Source organism: Pungitius pungitius, chromosome 18 (assembly GCF_949316345.1).
Source record: "Pungitius pungitius chromosome 18, fPunPun2.1, whole genome shotgun sequence".
NCBI classification, from domain to species: domain Eukaryota; kingdom Metazoa; phylum Chordata; class Actinopteri; order Perciformes; family Gasterosteidae; genus Pungitius; species Pungitius pungitius.
Genome location: NC_084917.1, coordinates 788,053 through 804,691, shown reverse-complemented (window position 1 = coordinate 804,691; position 16,639 = coordinate 788,053). Strand labels below are relative to the sequence as shown.

At 42.9% G+C, this 16,639-nt stretch overlaps 1 protein-coding gene across 8 annotated transcripts; it reads right to left on the bottom strand.

Moving 5' to 3' along the window:
• Nucleotides 1–293: 293 nt before the first annotated feature.
• LOC119226362 (NACHT, LRR and PYD domains-containing protein 3-like) lies at nt 294–16,563 on the bottom strand. Of its 8 annotated transcripts, none has more exons than XM_062558931.1 (10): nt 16,006–16,563; nt 13,879–14,960; nt 13,626–13,713; nt 13,196–13,477; nt 12,876–12,911; nt 10,868–12,662; nt 9,374–9,547; nt 8,825–8,998; nt 1,295–1,341; nt 294–1,161 (listed from the first exon to the last, which is right to left on the bottom strand). In XM_062558931.1, exons 4-10 carry the CDS (start codon nt 13,470–13,472, stop codon nt 629–631), a joined length of 3,036 nt encoding a protein of 1,011 aa, XP_062414915.1. In that variant the 5' UTR covers nt 13,473–13,477; nt 13,626–13,713; nt 13,879–14,960; nt 16,006–16,563; the 3' UTR covers nt 294–628. The 8 variants fall into 8 exon arrangements, with proteins under 8 accessions (XP_062414915.1, XP_037340167.2, XP_062414917.1 ...); XM_037484270.2 differs by having other exon boundaries at nt 13,626–13,996; nt 14,813–14,960; XM_062558933.1 differs by having other exon boundaries at nt 14,813–14,960.
• Between the last annotated feature and the right edge of the window lie 76 nt (nt 16,564–16,639).

The following is a 16,639-nucleotide window of genomic DNA, read 5'->3' as shown; positions in this document are numbered from 1 at the left end:
TAGATTAATATTTTTAATCGAGTCCCAGCCCTAATTTAAATATTTACCTACAAATAAACTACTCCAACGTTTCACTTCCTTTCTCAACATGTTTTCTATGCTGTTGACATGGCAACAGGGCTGTAGAATAAATACTTATATTATGAAAAATATGATAGTAAACAGTACAGCATGTTTAAGAAGGATCAAAGTATTTGATGTTTAAAGCATTTTTATATTATGACAAAAGTACAGTTGTTTCCAATAAAAGTCATTTATTAACATTAGAAACAAACAATTATATCCTGTTAATATGAAGTAATACATGGAGTCAATGTTGGACTATTCAATCATTAATAAAGACAAAGTACCTAATATCATCTGTCATTAAATCTTTAGAGGTTTGCTGAATCATTAAAAAGGTTTTTGTTTAGAACAAAACCTGATTGTGTGAAATTAGATTTTATTTCACTGAACAGATTCGGAAAGATTTAAAGTTATAATCTGCTTAAAAAGAATATTACATTCATATTTTGCTTTTCACCTGGTTTTTATTATCATAAAATGAAATGAACCACCATCAGCTGTACACACTGAACTATGTGGTGAGCAGAGAGGAAGGTTCTCCACCAGGAGGAGACTCTCCGTCCTACAGAGGACACAGAGACACTGAGGAACCAGATTTGTACCAAAACCTGAACCCAGGATAAAGAGATTCAGTGAATTTGGTGCTGAAGGTGTGGAGGTGGATCAGTGAGTCAGAGGAGACTCTGTAGAAGGACAGAGAGCCAGCAGGACAGTCCACATACACTGCTACTCTACCAGAGGAGGAGGAGGAGGTGATGTATGTTTCTGTCTTATTGTGACGGACACAGTAACCTTCATCAGAGCATCTCAGACTCCAGGACTGATCATTGTGTCCAAACAAACAGTCATTGAATCCTTTCCTCCTGATTCCTCTGTAACTCACTGATACATCAACTCTTCCTCTCCACTCGACCTCCCAGTAACAGCGACCGGTCAGACCAGTTCTACACAGCAGCTGAGGAGCAGAGTCAAATCTGTCTGGATGATCAGGATATGACTGAACCTCCTCCCACACATATGTCACCTTCCTGTTGTTGTCAGACAGTTTGAGTTCTTCGTTTACTGTGTTTGTGTCGATTGTGAGTTCACAGGAATCTGATGACAGAACAAGACACAATACAGCTGCAGTTATTAATCATGTGTTCATCTAGTGACACTTTGATGATGACATCACAGAGGTGAATGAGTGATGTCACAGTGTGATGAATCCAACTCAAAGCTCACTTACACTTCCTCAGACCTGGTGTCATCCATCGGACTCCAGCAGGCTCCACCCTGAAAGGAGGAGGGGGGTCAGAGCAGCATGGAGACATGGACATGACATCACTCTCATACACACAGCTTGGTCCTTCATGTCCACATGGACCACCTCTTCTTCTTCTACCACAGACTGTCAGTCAGCTCCTTCAGCACCGACAAGGTGGTGGAATATATTCATGAAATAAAGTAGATGAATGTAGAATAAATAATAAATGTACCTGTCACTGTACTTTCATCAAATGTGAGAAATGACGTCATGCTGCAGATCAAGCTTCATGGGACGTGTGCAAAGGAACATTAACATTAAACTGTTTAATAACCAAATATAAAATGAAGCAGACCATTCAGTATTTACACAAAATGCATGTTTTCATGTTTCAAAATGAACAAACACATGAACTATGAACACAAACCAACAGAAGAAACACACTAGTTAGTTTATTTAGTTCACTGGTTTTTCACACCACAGAGGCATCGACTGCTGACGTCACCTTCTGCACTATTACTGTGATATTACACAACATCATTATGTGAAATTTCTCTAAAACATAGAGCTTAAAGTTTAATATCAGGGTTCGTTAGGATTTATTTCATAATTGATACAGTTTGACTTTAATACCAGGTTGGTCTTACTTTGGATTTACTCTCGATTACAATTTAAAAAGTAGCTCTGATTTTGATTTGATGTCCTGAAAAGGTTTGATTTGATTTAAATTTCTGATAAGTAGGTTATTAGTTATTATCACTACTAGTTCAAGTTTGAATGGTATTCAATGTTCAATTAATTCCTTAATTTAATCCACTTTTTAATTTGAATTTCATTTTGGTGTTTGGTTTCCTCTTTAGGTACATGTTTTGTAAACTGTTAGTTGAGCAGTTTTAAAACACACAGGAGACATGAAAACTACACTCATGCATTCGGTAGAGTCTTGTGTCTCTCAAAATCACATTATGTTTTTCATCACCTGGCTAGTTTTGCTCCAGGGGGCATTTGTTTGAAGTGTGGGTTGAGTCTGCGCCCCTGTGAGCTCGTTAGTGACCGCAGCTGCTCCGTTGTCACGGCAACTCGCTGGGGCTCTGTCTGTGACGCACAGCTGATCCATATTAGCTGATTAGTTACTGTGATGTTTGATGAGGCCTATTAATTAATAGCTTCTTAGTTTGAATGACAAATATTCTGTCTCAACCCCCCCCCATACCATCATTTCAAAATAAAAGCTGCAATGATTATCTAATTTAACCATGAAGCTTAGGATAAAGCTGTTTCATTGAATACTTGTTGCTCTTTCAAATAGTACTACAACCACTACTAAGATTTATAGTACTTCTAGTAGTACTTATTGTTAATATTTCAACTGGTATTAATACAAAAATGACATTTACTACTACTAATATTACTAGTACTTCTAGTAGTACTACTAGTATTTCAACCCCCATGGAGGGAATTCTTACTGGAATGTTTGAGGCCCATCAATTAATAACTTAGTTTTCTTAGTTTAGGGCGACTGTGGGTGAGTGGGGAGCGCGGCCGTCCTCCAATCAGAGGGTTGTTGGTCTGATCCCAGGCCCGGCTAACCTGCATGTCAATGTGTCGTTGGGCAAGACGCTTAACCCCAGCATTGCTCCTCTAGCTGTGACTACAGTATGTGAATGTTAGTTACTGATGGGCAGGTGCCAATGTGTATGGTAGGTCCTGTCATTAGCAGTGTTGTGCCTGAACGTGTTCATTCATCTCCTGTCATTCATATTTTGGGCGAACGTGAACTGAACGTACTGTATTAATGCCCGATGAACGTTACTGTGAACTCGTTCATTCTGGTGTCTATGAACGACGCGTTCTTTCAGGTTAACGTTGTTCAAATAGGTTGCCAGATTTCTATTGAAAACACACCGTAAACGCGCCTTAATAAGTAGTGGAAAAAACACCCAATCTGGCAACACCAGCCTCCAGCGTCGCACCGCCGTTGCGTCATCAAAAAAAAAGAAATGCATGGAGGCGACAACTGCGTGTAGCAAAGAGGCAGCGTTTAATAATTTAAATGAGTTTTATGAAGTTACTGACAAGGTCCGTGAGGATGGGAGGAATCTGACCTTTCTTTGCAAACATTTGCACCTTAATTATAACTGTCGTGTTTTTATTCTTATTTAAAAAAGAGCATTCAAGCACCATGTGTTTGAGAATGTACTGTAGGGGTGAACGCTGCAGCTGCTGCTAGTGTGGAGTGAATGGACAGCAACATTAAAGCAACAATCCCCTCAATGCTAATGTGAACCCTGGTTGGATAAGGATTCAAAATTGGATATGAAGTTTAAATCTGATGCATAGCTTCAGTGTTAAAACTGATAAAATAATTGCTGTCTGTGGTTCTGGGCTGTGGCAATAATTTTTAAAAATAATAGCTTGCAGCAACGTATGGAAAAAAAGAACTGAACTAGTACATTTTTTGGAACTGTGAACTTAGTTCAACATTTTTGAAGTTTGAACTATGAACTGAACTAGTTCATTTTAAAATGTATGAACTGAACTTTGAACTAGTTCATGTAGAAAGTGAACTTTCCCAACACTGGTCATTAGTGTATGAATGGGTGAATGATGTCATGTAGTGTTAAGGCGCTTTGAGGGGTCAGAACACTAGACAAGCACTGTACAAATCTATTTTACCAAGTCCATTTAGTTTGAATGACATTCTGTCTCCCAACCCCCCCCCACCCAATTCATTTATTTCAATATAAAAGCTTCAATGATTATCTGTACCTCAACCATAAAGCACTGAATTAACCTGTTTTGTTAAAATACGAACTGCTCTTTCAAATACTCGTACAACTATTACTTCTTCTACTGCTACTTCCACAATAACAACTAGTACTAAACCTTAAGTTACTACAAAAATACATTTTTTAATTCACTTTTATTATTTCTGTTTTTTTCTTCATATCAGCTTCTCCCATTTCTATATTTTTTGCAATTCTTTAAAATTAATTTCAGCTTTTCCTATTTCTATTCATTTAAGCTTTTATTAGTTCTGTATTTTTTATTCATAGAAGCTTCTCCAATTTGTTTTTCAATTTGCAATTCTTTCAAGTTCATTTCAGCTTTTCTCATTTCTGTATTTTCAGTCATTTTTAAATTTATTTCAGCTTCTCCTATTTCTATTCTTTCAGCAATGTTTAGAATTAATTTCAGCTTTTTCATTTCTGTACTTTAAGCAACTTTCTGAAAGTAATTTCAGCTTTAAGCATTCCAACGCATTTTCAGCAGGGATTGCATTTTCTAGTATTTGTGTGTAATCCTGGCGTGAGCTGAGGGCTATTGCACAAACGAGGAATAAAGGAATCCAGCATAAGGGACAAAGCGCAGCTTGACTTAGTGTGATATTAATTGGTCACATGTTTGCCGATCCGGAATGAGAAAGAGGAGCTAAGTGGATCCAGGTGCACATAGCGTGCAAGTCCACAACATACTTAAGTAGACCACGGTATCCTTTACAGATTTACTGATGCAGAAATGGAGAAGAAGCCGCAGCAGCATACGCATACACATATCCATACGCGCGCAGGATATTTCTCACCCGCTGAGCAGCAACTAATTATGGTAACTTCTGAGGAGGTGAAGCATATAATATGCAACAAGAAAAAACGACAGCTGTATTGGTTTTACTGCTGTATCTGTGTTTATGTGTTAAATGTTTTTAACAACTCCAGGTTTCTCTTTAGCAATGTAGCCAGACTGACAGAGTCACAGCGCTGTCGAGCCGTGTATTCCTGTGGACCTCAGTAGTAACGACTTTATGAACTTCTTCAATGATAAGATTCTGACTATCAAAGAGAAAATTGATGTGTGGTGGCGGGCGTGGTTTCAGCCCGGCTGCAGGTGGGAGAGAGGGGGAGCGGCTCGGGGAACAGTGCCAGGTGAAAACAATGATAATTAGCTGGGGATAATCATGTGTGTGTGTGTGCTCTCCCCTATATATCAGTGAGGCGGGAGCGAGGAGGGACGGAGACCGACCGAGCGAGCGGCGTGTTATTGCGAGCGGGATCAAAATAATCAAAATAATAAAACCATTGAAACTCACCACCCTGGTGTCAAGTGCCTGTGTCCGGAGCCGTACCAACCCACACCGTACATGATGGTTTCCTGCCCCCAACCAGGGCCAACCCGTCCTCGGATGTAGGAACCTTGGATGCAGCAGTGGGCCCTGATACCTACTTGAATGGCTTCTCTTCCATCAAGCTTGATCAAGTGACTTCTATAATTTCAAAATCTATCTTCTACCTGCCTCTTGGATCCAATTCCAACTAAACTGCTTAAGGCAGTTTTTCCTTAATTAGCACGTCTTTACTGGATATTATGAATTTGTCTTTGTTGACAGGACATGTACCACAGTCCTTTAAGGAAGCTGTAATTAAAACTCCTTCTTTAGAAACCTACTCTAGCTACAGAGGTGTTGGCTAACTACAGACCTCTCTAATCTCTCTCTGATCTTTAATCTTCCCTTCCTCGCTAAGATCCTTGAGAAATCTGTCGTAAATTAATTATGTGACTTTCTACAAAACAATGCTTTGTTTGAGGATTTCCAGTAAGGATTTTGAGTGCATCACAGCACTGATGCATGAGTGCATCGGACCAAGGTCTCTTTTCTTGTCTTGCTGGACCTCAGTGCCGCATTTGTCACCATCGATCACTGTATCCTGCTGCAGAGACTAGAACCCTTGATTGGCATCAAAGGAACTGCACTCAGCTGGTTTAAATCTTATTTATCGGATCGATCCCAGTTTGTGTTTGTAAACGGTGAATCATCGAGGACCACCAATGTTGGTCACGGAGTCCCAAAAGGTTCTGTGCTTGGACCGGTTCTATTTACCTTGTATATGCTTCCTTTGGGCGACGTTATCAGAAAACACCGCATAAACTTCCATTGTTATGCAGACGATACTCAACTGTATCTGTCGATCAAGCCAGAAGACACCAACCAACTTGTTAGACTTCAGGATTGTCTTGTAAATCTCTTAAAACCTCTCCAGTTAATTCAAAATGCTGCAGCACGTGTATTAAGAACTGAGAAAAGGGATCATATAACTCCTGTATTAACTTCTCTGCACTGGCTCCCAATCAAGAATAGAATTTAATGTACTTCTCCTCACCTACAAGGCACTTGCTTCCAACAATAATCCACGTTTCATTAATGTACATCACTAGTTCAGCTTCTTTCCGGGAGTTTTTTGGGTTTTCTTGCCTAGCAGGTCTCTGTGGATCGTAGTTCCGTCTGGACACTGGACTTGACTCCTGGCATGGCCCTGCTGACACCTGCTGCTGCCATCATCATCATCATCGTTTGTTGATTCATATTACTGTCATCATAAATCAACATCTTTCTGCTCCCCCTCCCCACAGAAGCCTCTGTGGATGGTGGTTCGACCTGATGGTGGTTGTCCCTGCAGTGGTCCTGCCGTACACCTCTTCTGCTACTTGCAATTACTTGTATCATTTCTGTTAGAGGAATTGAATGTTTTGTACATCTTTTTCATTGTTGATTCTGTACACATGACATCCATTGCAGTCTGTCCATCCCGGGAGAGGTGATCCCTCCTCTGACGTTCTCCCTAAGGTTTCTTCCCTTTTTTCCCCATGGAAGGGTTTTTCATTTGTTGGGGAGTTTTTCCTGTGCTGATGTGAGGGTTTTAGGACAGAGGATGTTTCACCCCAAGTAAAGGAGTTCAAGTACCTCGTGGTCTTGTTCACGAGTGAGGGTAAGATGGAGTGTGAGCTTGGCCGGAGAATCGGAGCAGCGGGGGCGGTATTGCACTTGCTTTACCGCACTGTTGTGACAAAAAGAGAGCTGAGCCGAAAGGCAAAGCTCTCGATCTACTGGTCAATCTTCATTCCTACCCTCACCTATGGTCATGAAGGATGGGTCATGACCGAAAGAACTAGTTCATGGGTACAAGCGACTGGAATGGGTTTCCTCAGGAGAGTGGCTGGCGTCTCCCTTAGAGATAGAAGGGTGAAACGCTCAGCGATTCGCGAGGAGCTCGGAGTAGAGCCGCTGCTCCTTTGCATTGAAAGGAGCCTGTTGAGGTGGTTTGGGCATCTGGTAAGGATGCCCCCTGGACGCCTCCATTGGGAGGTTTTCCAGGCACGTCCAGCTGGGAAGAGGCCCCGGGGAAGACCCAGGACCAGGTGGAGAGATTATATCTCCACACTGACCTGGGAACGCCTTGGGATCCTCCAGTCAGAGCTGGTAGATGTGGCTCGGGAAAGGGAACTTTTGAAGCAATTTATTCGCTTCTTTCGCTTTACTTTGCATTGAATCGACTTATGCAAATAATTTGCTTCGCTTTTGGTGTGAATGCAGCATAATCCTTAAAAGAGATATTTCAGCAGTTAATCTGATGTGAGGCCTTCACAAAAGTCTTTTGTTGCTATATAGACTTGAAACTTTACATGTGTACTGTCCCCACACAAGAGTATTACTGTAGCGTTTACTACATCACGGGTGTTTGGCAGCGGGGTAACACAGGTAAACAGGTGGGAGGTTCACTTACCTGATTAACGCACGGGCTATAAGGGGAATTGAGTATTCGTTTTGGCATGCTGTTTCGTCAGGAGGGATGCACCACCGGTAAGCTGTTGTTTATTTACATTGAGCTGTGGTTTAGTTGGTCACACTGATTAAACATTATTTGCGTCCTATGTTAAACGCTGTCGGCTCGATAGTATCCGCAATTGAAATTGGAGAGTTTCAGTGTCACACGAGCTACTTCCTGGTTGCGGGTTCGGACTAACATACACCTTTGTGGTTTGGGACTATTAGTTTAATGTGTAACATTGATATTGATGTGCTTTTCTGTGTTTAGAGATGTTTTGTTAGTCATTCAGTTTAACACTAAGTATATTATAATATTTCTCCACAATCAGCTGTTAGGCTGTTCTTCACTGAGCGTCTGTGGCTGACTGACAGCTGTAGTTTCAACAAGTCGACTCCTATCATCGATGAACTGGCTCTGAGTGCAAAGCACCAAAAGCAGGTGAAGCTGAACTCCTTTACAACACCATCAAGACGGTTTGAGCAGATATTTTGACCGTCAATAATAATGTCTGAAGTAAATAACAAAACACACTGAAGGAAGATGACGAGCATCTAAACACCCAGGTGTTGTTTGATCAGTGCCCAGAAAGCTGCAGCATGATGACGTTGACTCGTATCAATCCGCCATGATGTCGTCAACGTGTTACGAGATACCACTGTCCTCTCTTATAACGTGGAAACAAGACAAAGCTCCAGAGAAACAAGCCTTTCATAACGGTTCCTCACTATTTCTGTCTGTATTGATTGTCTGATGTGGGACACAAACAGTTTGATGAGTAACTGGTAGTTTGAGGTCAGCTTGGTGTGTCAAGGTCACATTAACCTGGTTGACAGCGTAACAGAAAAAAGGTTTCCAGCTTAACCTCTTCTACCAGACTGATGGTCTGTGGCTGCACCAGGCCTCTTCATACCTGAGAGTCTCCAGTCTCCAATCCGGATCCTGCAGTCCATCAGACAGCAGCTTCACTCCTGAGTCTCCTGGATGATTGTAGCTCAGGTCCAGATCTCTCAGATGGGACGGGTTAGAGCTCAGAGCAGAGGCCAGAAACGCACAGCCCTCCTCTGTGATTAGACAGTCTGACAACCTGCAGACACACAAAACAACACACATGTCACTTGATCTGAGGGAGCTCTGAGGGCTGGAAGGTCACTGCAGTACTGAGATACTTTTGGCGAATGAGGGATGACATTAACATTACATTAACGTTACTGAATGGTTTCCAGTCACAACCAAACACCCACTAATGTCCATCAACAGTCTGATAACATTACTGATAACTATGATTCATTCATAGAAATATTTCAATATGTAACATATTTAAAAAAACTCTACAACATGTTCATGGAAATATTTAGAAAATACATATTTGGGTTCAAGCAGAACGAATCTCATGAAAATGAGTCAGAAATGTACCATTTATTTAAACAAAGACACCAAGTGGACATTGATTGAATCTGACCTAAGAGTCTCCAGGTCACAGTGAGGATTCTTCAGTCCAGCAGACAGCAGCTTCACTCCCGAATCTTGCAAGTTGTTGTAACTCAGATCCAGTTCTCTCAGACTAGAGGACTGGGAGCTGAGAATTGAGTACAGAGATTCACAGCTTCTCTCTGAGAGGTTACAGCCACTCAAACTGAAGAAACAACGAAGAAGAAAATATTAATAATAAGTAGAAAAGATGGCAGCATGTTTAAGTTATGATATACACTCACCGGCCACTTTATTAGGTACACCTGTCCAACTGCTCGTTAACACTTAATTTCTAAGCAGCCAATCACATGGCGGCAACTCAGTGCATTTAGGCATGTAGACATTGTCAAGACAATCTCCTGCAGTTCAAACCGAGCATCAGTATGGGGAAGAAAGGTGATTTGAGTGACTTTGAACGTGGCATGATTGTTGGTGCCAGAAGGGCTGGTCTGAGTATTTCAGAAACTGCTAATCTACTGGGATTTTCACGCACAACCATCTCTAGGGTTTACAGAGAATGGTCCGAAAAAGAAAAAACATCCAGTGGGCGGCAGTTCTGTGGGCGGAAATGCCTTGTTGATGCCAGAGGTCAGAGGAGAATGGCCAGACTGGTTCGAGCTGATAGAAGGGCAACAGTGACTCAAATAACCACCCGTTACAACCAAGGTGGGCATAAGAGCATCTCTGAACGCACAGTACGTCAAACTTTGAGGCAGATGGGCTACAGCAGCAGAAGACCACACCGGGTGCCACTCCTTTCAGCTAAGAACAGGAAACTGAGGCTACAATTTGCACAAGCTCATCGAAATTGGACAATAGAAGATTGGAAAAACGTTGCCTGGTCTGATGAGTCTCGATTTCTGCTGCGACATTCGGATGGTAGGGTCAGAATTTGGCGTCTACAACATGAAAGCATGGATCCATCCTGCCTTGTATCAACGGTTCAGGCTGGTGGTGGTGGTGTCATGGTGTGGGGAATATTTTCTTGGCACTCTTTAGGCCCCTTGGTACCAATTGAGCATCGTTGCAACGCCACAGCCTACCTGAGTATTGTTGCTGACCATGTCCATCCCTTTATGACCACAATGTACCCAACTTCTGATGGCTACTTTCAGCAGGATAATGCGCCATGTCATAAAGCTAGAATCATCTCAGACTGGTTTCTTGAACATGACAATGAGTTCGCTGTACTCAAATGGCCTCCACAATCACCAGATCTCAATCCAATAGAGCATCTTTGGGATGTGGTGGAACGGGAGATTCGCATCATGGATGTGCAGCCGACAAATCTGCGGCAACTGTGTGATGCCATCATGTCAATATGGACCAAACTCCCTGAGGAATGCTTCCAGCACCTTGTTGAATCTATGCCACGAAGAATTGAGGCAGTTCTGAAGGCAAAAGGGGGTCCAACCCGTTACTAGCATGGGGTACCTAATAAAGTGGCCGGTGAGTGTATTTATCTAACTCTCTCTGTACTTACAGAGCTTTGTTGGAGGCTTTGATCACTGGCAGCAGCCTCAGAAGAGCCTCCTCTGAAGCAGAGTATTTCTTCAAATCAAACACCTCCAGATCTTTTTCTGATGACAGTAAGATGAAGACCAGAGCTGACCACTGAGCAGGAGACAATTCATCTGTGGGGAGACGTCCTGATCTAAGGGACTTTTGGATCTCCTCCACTAGAGAATCATCATTCAGTTCATTCAGACAGTGGAACAGATTGATGCTTTTCTCTGGAGACACATTCTTATTGATCTTCTTCTTGATGTACTGGATTGTCTCCTGATTGGTCTGTGAGTAACTTCCTGTCTGTGTCAGCAGACCTCGTAGGAAAGTCTGATTGGTCTCCATGGAAAGACCCAGAAGGAAGCGGAGGAACAAGTCCAGATGTCCATTAGGACTCTGAAAGGCTTTATCCACAGCACTCTGGTAGAGATGTTTAGGTTCAAGATTAAATATACAGGATTTCAACCAATTGTAGGTTGTTTGTTCTGACAGCAGATTGACACGAGAGCTGAAGAAGGTCAGATGGACATGAAGAGCAGCTAGAAACTCCTGAACACTCAGATGGACGAAGCAGAACACTGTGTCCTGGTACAGTCCTCTCTCCTCTCTAAAGATCTGAGTGAACACTCCTGAGTACACTGAGGCTTCTCTGATATCGATGCCACACTCTGTCAGGTCAGATTCATAGAAGATCAGGTTGCCTTTCTGCAACTGATCAAAGGCCAGTTTTCCCAGAGAATTGATCATCTTGCTGCTCTCTGGACTCCAGTGGGGATCCGTCTCAGCTTCTCTGTCGAACTTGACCTTCTTCACTTTGGACTGAACCACCAGGAAGTGGATGTACATCTCAGTCAGGGTCTTGGGAGGCTCTCCTCCCTCTCTGGTCTTCAACACGTCCTCCAGAACTCCAGCAGTGATCCAGCAGAAGACTGGGATGTGACACATGATGTGGAGGCTTCGTGATGTCTTGATGTGAGAGATGATCCTGCTGGCCTGCTTCTCATCTCTGAACCTCTTCCTGAAGTACTCCTCCTTCTGGGGGTCATTGAACCCTCTGACCTCTGTCACCATGCCAACACACTCAGGAGGGATCTGATTGGCTGCAGCAGGTCGTGTGGTTATCCAGAGGCGAGCAGAGGGAAGCAGCTTCCCCCTGATGAGGTTTGTGAGGAGCACATCCACTGAGGAGGTCTCTGTGACATCAGTCAGGATCTCATTGTTGTGGAAGTCTAGAGGAAGTCGACACTCATCCAGACCGTCAAAGATGAACACAACCTGGAACTCTTCAAACCTGCAGATTCCTGCAGCTCTGGTTTCACTGAAGAAGTGATGAACAAGTCCCACCAAGCTGAACTTCTCTCTCAGCACATTCAGCTCTCTGAAGGTGAATGGAAATGTGAACTGTATGTCCTGGTGGTCTTTGTCCTCAGCCCAGTCCAGAGTAAACTTCTGTGTTAAGACTGTTTTCCCAATGCCAGCCACTCCCTTAGTCATCACTGTTCTGATTGGTTCCTCTCCTCCATCTGAGGCTTTGAAGAGGTCTTCTTGTCTGATGGTTGTTTCTGGTCTGGCTGGTTTCCAGAATGCTTTTTCAATCTGTCTGACCTCATGTTCTTGATTGACCTCTGCAGTCCCTCCCTTTGTGATGTAGAGCTCTGTGTAGATCTTATTTAGAAGGGTTGAGTTTCCTGCTTTAGCGATGCCCTCAAACACAGACTGGAACCTCTTCTTCAGGTTGGATTTGAGTTCACGTTGACAGTTGGTGAAAATCTCTGAATGAACAAGAAAAAAAGATAAAAACCAGATAGTGCTTTACTTTAATGGTTTAATATTTCCCTTGGATTAAACTATTTGTTGTATTTCTCTGCATTCCTATCTGAGGCTCCTCAGAATCCTGACTGTGAGATCTTGACAATCAAGAACAATGACCATGGAAATAATTGAAGTGTGCAATAAACAGACGGTGGTTCAAAAAGTCTCTTCACCTTGACCTCTATCTCCTCCTGCAGGATTCGTTTCGCCTGAAACAAGATGTTTTTGTGATTACTTTGTGCATTTGTAGAGTGATAATAGCTGCTATGAACAGTCTGTAATCAAATAAAAACCAACACTTAATGTGGAATAGTTCCTCTTATTGAGTGAACACCAGTTATGAGACTCAATCTATAGTTTGGTTTTTAATCCCTAATCCAAGGGTGGTGTCCTGCTATTATTAACATTTGTTCAGAATCAAATTGACATTAATAATCTGTTGTATCTTTATTAAACGCATCTGATGTCTTTGTTCCTCTTTTTAACAACTTACCTGTTGGGTTAAGGTTCATTTTGGATAATTTTTCGGCCAGATCGTTCATTTTCATCTCTTCCAAAACCTTCATGGTCACTTGAACCGAGTCTGTGTCGTAGCATCGTACGATCAGGTCCACTGTGTCCATCCTGTCTGCGTTCTGCAGGCCACAGGGTGGGATTGATCGGGGGTCTTCTGGGCTTGGATGGTTCTCCAGGTACCACTTGAACTCTTTGTAGTCCTCCTCCTTGAGCTCCTTTAAAATGCTCAGGATTTCCTTCTTGACTTTCTCCATCTGTCCTTTTAAAAGAGACACAAATAAATATCAACTGTAGAGAACAATTACTGCTCTGCATTTAAAAACAGCTTGTTTTAAAGATGGAGTTGTATCGGTTCATTGGTTTTGTTTCACAATAAAATAGAATTCTTCTCCCTCTTTCTAAAGCACCTCTGATGAAGTCAGCGTCCTCTTGGTGGACACAAGTTGGATGAATCTGTGAATATTGGGGAAGTGTGAAGGTTGTTCACAGCTTCACCTGCAACAACAGTAATGCTGTGTTATTTGCATTTATCAAACAAATCAATTCATAATCAAAACAATTGTGAAGTATAAGTACATCAAGTTGGATCAAAAGACACAATGTGTCACCCAGGAGACCAATGTTTGTGTCTGAGTGAAGACCGAAGTTAAGATTGTTTACCTCTAACTTTTTTTCCCACCTGTCTGTTCCCATTTCCAGGGACGAGAGACAAAAGGAATCCAAACAAGAGACGACCACACAGCTCCACCGCAGAGATCGTATGGGAACGACTCCTTGTCTAAGGAGAACCAAGGGGAGGAGCCTCCAAAATCATCATCAGGGACCACCTCCGACGACCCGCTTCCTCCACCACTCCAAGAGGACGTGTCCTTACTTCCCAGTCCCACCCTTCAAACTCCATCCAGGTCCCCTTCCCATCCCTTTCCCCCCACCCCCTGCATGGAGTTCACTGACTACATGAAAGAACTGTTGGAACTGAACTCACCCCTCTGCCCACTTTCTCTCCTAAAACCTTTTTAAATCAATTATTTTATATATTTAGACACAATCTGGACTTGAAACCTTGTTATACCAAGAAAACAATGCAACTGTTCTTATTGAATCAGCAAACTTCAGTTTCATGAGCGAAACCAGAGCACAAAGTGGGTGGAGTTGCTATTTTATTTAAAGATTCTGTTAAATGCAAGCAGAGGGCCTTTGGTCATTGTAGATAGCTGTACTGTTTGACCCTAAGGTGTTACCGTAGTAGGAGTGGGTCAGAAACTCGGCTCATGGATTTGTTGTGTTAAACTGTGGTCGCAAATAAAGAAGGTTCCAACTCCCATTCGGATGCTTTATTACTCGAGACAACATTCATTTCCCTTCATTTGAATATTTGGCTCTCACTTCCACACAAGCTTTATTCCTGAACATTTACAGACTGGGCAACCTTCTTTGATGAGTTAGTGAACTGTTGTCTAGAGCATGTAATGTCCCCAGGACAGAGGGTCCATAGAACTACGTGGTATCCTTGATAACTATGATCTGACTCTGCATGTGACAGGATCACAAGCAAAAAAGTTTGCAGTGGGCTCAGGACTAAATGAAGACTTACTTTCAAACTGTTTGTTGTTGACGGACGAGTGCCGTGCAACCCTTGATGCTCCTGATGGACGGAGTAGTGGATGGTTGGTGAATGTCCACCATGTCCCAACAAGGCTGAGGCGTCAACAAAGAGGTGGCGGAGTCATGCTTTGAGGCAGCTATGGGCATAAAAGGAGAGAAACTCATGGTGTGGCCCCCATCTTCCCCTGACCTTAACCCTAATGAGAAGAATCATCAAGCACAAGATCTTTGTGGGTGGAAGGCAGTTCACATGCAAGCAGGTTCTCTGGGAGGCTGTTATGGCCTCCTGCAGAGACATTAAAGCAGGAACTAAAACCCTCACAAGTTCAATGGATGCCAGAATTGTGAAGTTGATATCAAAGGTGGGGTCCTATGTTAACATGTAACTTGACCTGTGAATACTTTTTGAGTAAATATGACCTAATGCTGCAAATTTTACAAATGACAATTTTAAAATATCTTGAAACTCTGCAAAATTTGGAACACGGCACTTTGAGTTTATATGAAGCTTAGGCGAAAATTCAGTCAGGAAGACTGGACAGGCGTTGCCATTCCCGGTAGTAGGCTTCCTCTCTCCATGGGGGCACACGGCCAGCTGATTAGGGGCGGGGTCAGGTAGTACCAGCCAACCAGATGTGGGTGATGTTACTGTAAACCAATTGCATCAGTGCTGGCAAACGTTAAACGACTGTTCTCTCTCTCTGCTGTCTGCTTGTCATTTCAGCGCGCACCAAAGGCGACCCGCCACCCCCCCCCCCCCCCCTGACACCTCCAATCTACAGCAGAACCTGGCACATCAGGAAATTGGAGCAACTTATTCTCTACCACCATCACCAGTGTCTGGACTCCCGGAGGGGGGGATATAGCTCGGCTCAGCATCCCGGCCCCTGGTCTATCCTACAGCAGGATGGAGTCCAAGCCCCAAACACACTGAAATATCAATATTCATGCATGTTGTAATAAAGCAGTGTTCAAACTTCAACAAGTATCTCCGGATTGAATTACTTTTTAAATGTAATTACTGTTATCATTTGGAGGTTTGTTCAATAACATTTGTGGCTTCACCACAAGAACGTGTTGAGTGGATGAGTGGATGAATGCATGTGACTGTATCCCTCCAGGAGGAGGTGCTGTTGTTGTTCCTCATGTGAGATGGAGTCACGTGACTGAGGACACCACTACCTTATAAGGGGGACGTTCACTCTGTGGCTGAAGAGACCAACGTCCCTTTGAGTCGTTACTTCGCCGTGCAGCTCAAACGGAGTCAGGAACCTGTCAACAGAACACGTTGAGAAAGGGCCTCTGGGCATTTCAACTGCTCTCTGCGCACGTCGTAGCTCACGTGCACGAGCCCAGCAGCGAGAGCGCGTTCAACACAAAATGACGGTGCCCCCCCCCACTGCTGGATTGTGTCTTTATATCCTTTAATTCCTCCGAATGTTACGCTGGTAGATGTTTGCCTCACAGACCTTCTGAATCTGAACACGGGAAAAGGACATTTACGTTTTCCTGTTTTAGTTTAAAATGTAAAAAGCGAAACAAACGGTGGTACTTACGTATTTTCATTTCATTTCCGTATTTATCGTCTAAGCAGTAAAAGGAAATGTTCACGGCCCGTTATCACACAAACACACACTAAACACACACTGTACCACAGGACATACTCACAGGAAGTGAACACTTTAAAATGTGAAACTCTGGAGACTTTCTACACACTCTCCCTCACTTCTTCTTCTTCCTCTTCTTCTTTTTTTACAATTAACAATTATCGGCGCGTTCCCGCCACCAGCTGGTACGGAGGTTGGAACAAGGTCTA

Coding starts and splice junctions, on each gene's coding strand:
- LOC119226362 (XM_062558934.1), bottom strand. CDS start 13,472: ATGGAGAAAGTCAAGAAGGAAATCCTGAGCATTTTAAAGGAGCTCAAG. Junction 12,663..12,875: donor AGGAGGAGATAGAGGTCAAG/GTGAAGAGACTT, acceptor TTGTTCATTCAG/AGATTTTCACCAACTGTCAA. Junction 1,342..8,824: donor TGGAGACTGGAGACTCTCAG/GTATGAAGAGGC, acceptor TCCTCCTTTCAG/GGTGGAGCCTGCTGGAGTCC.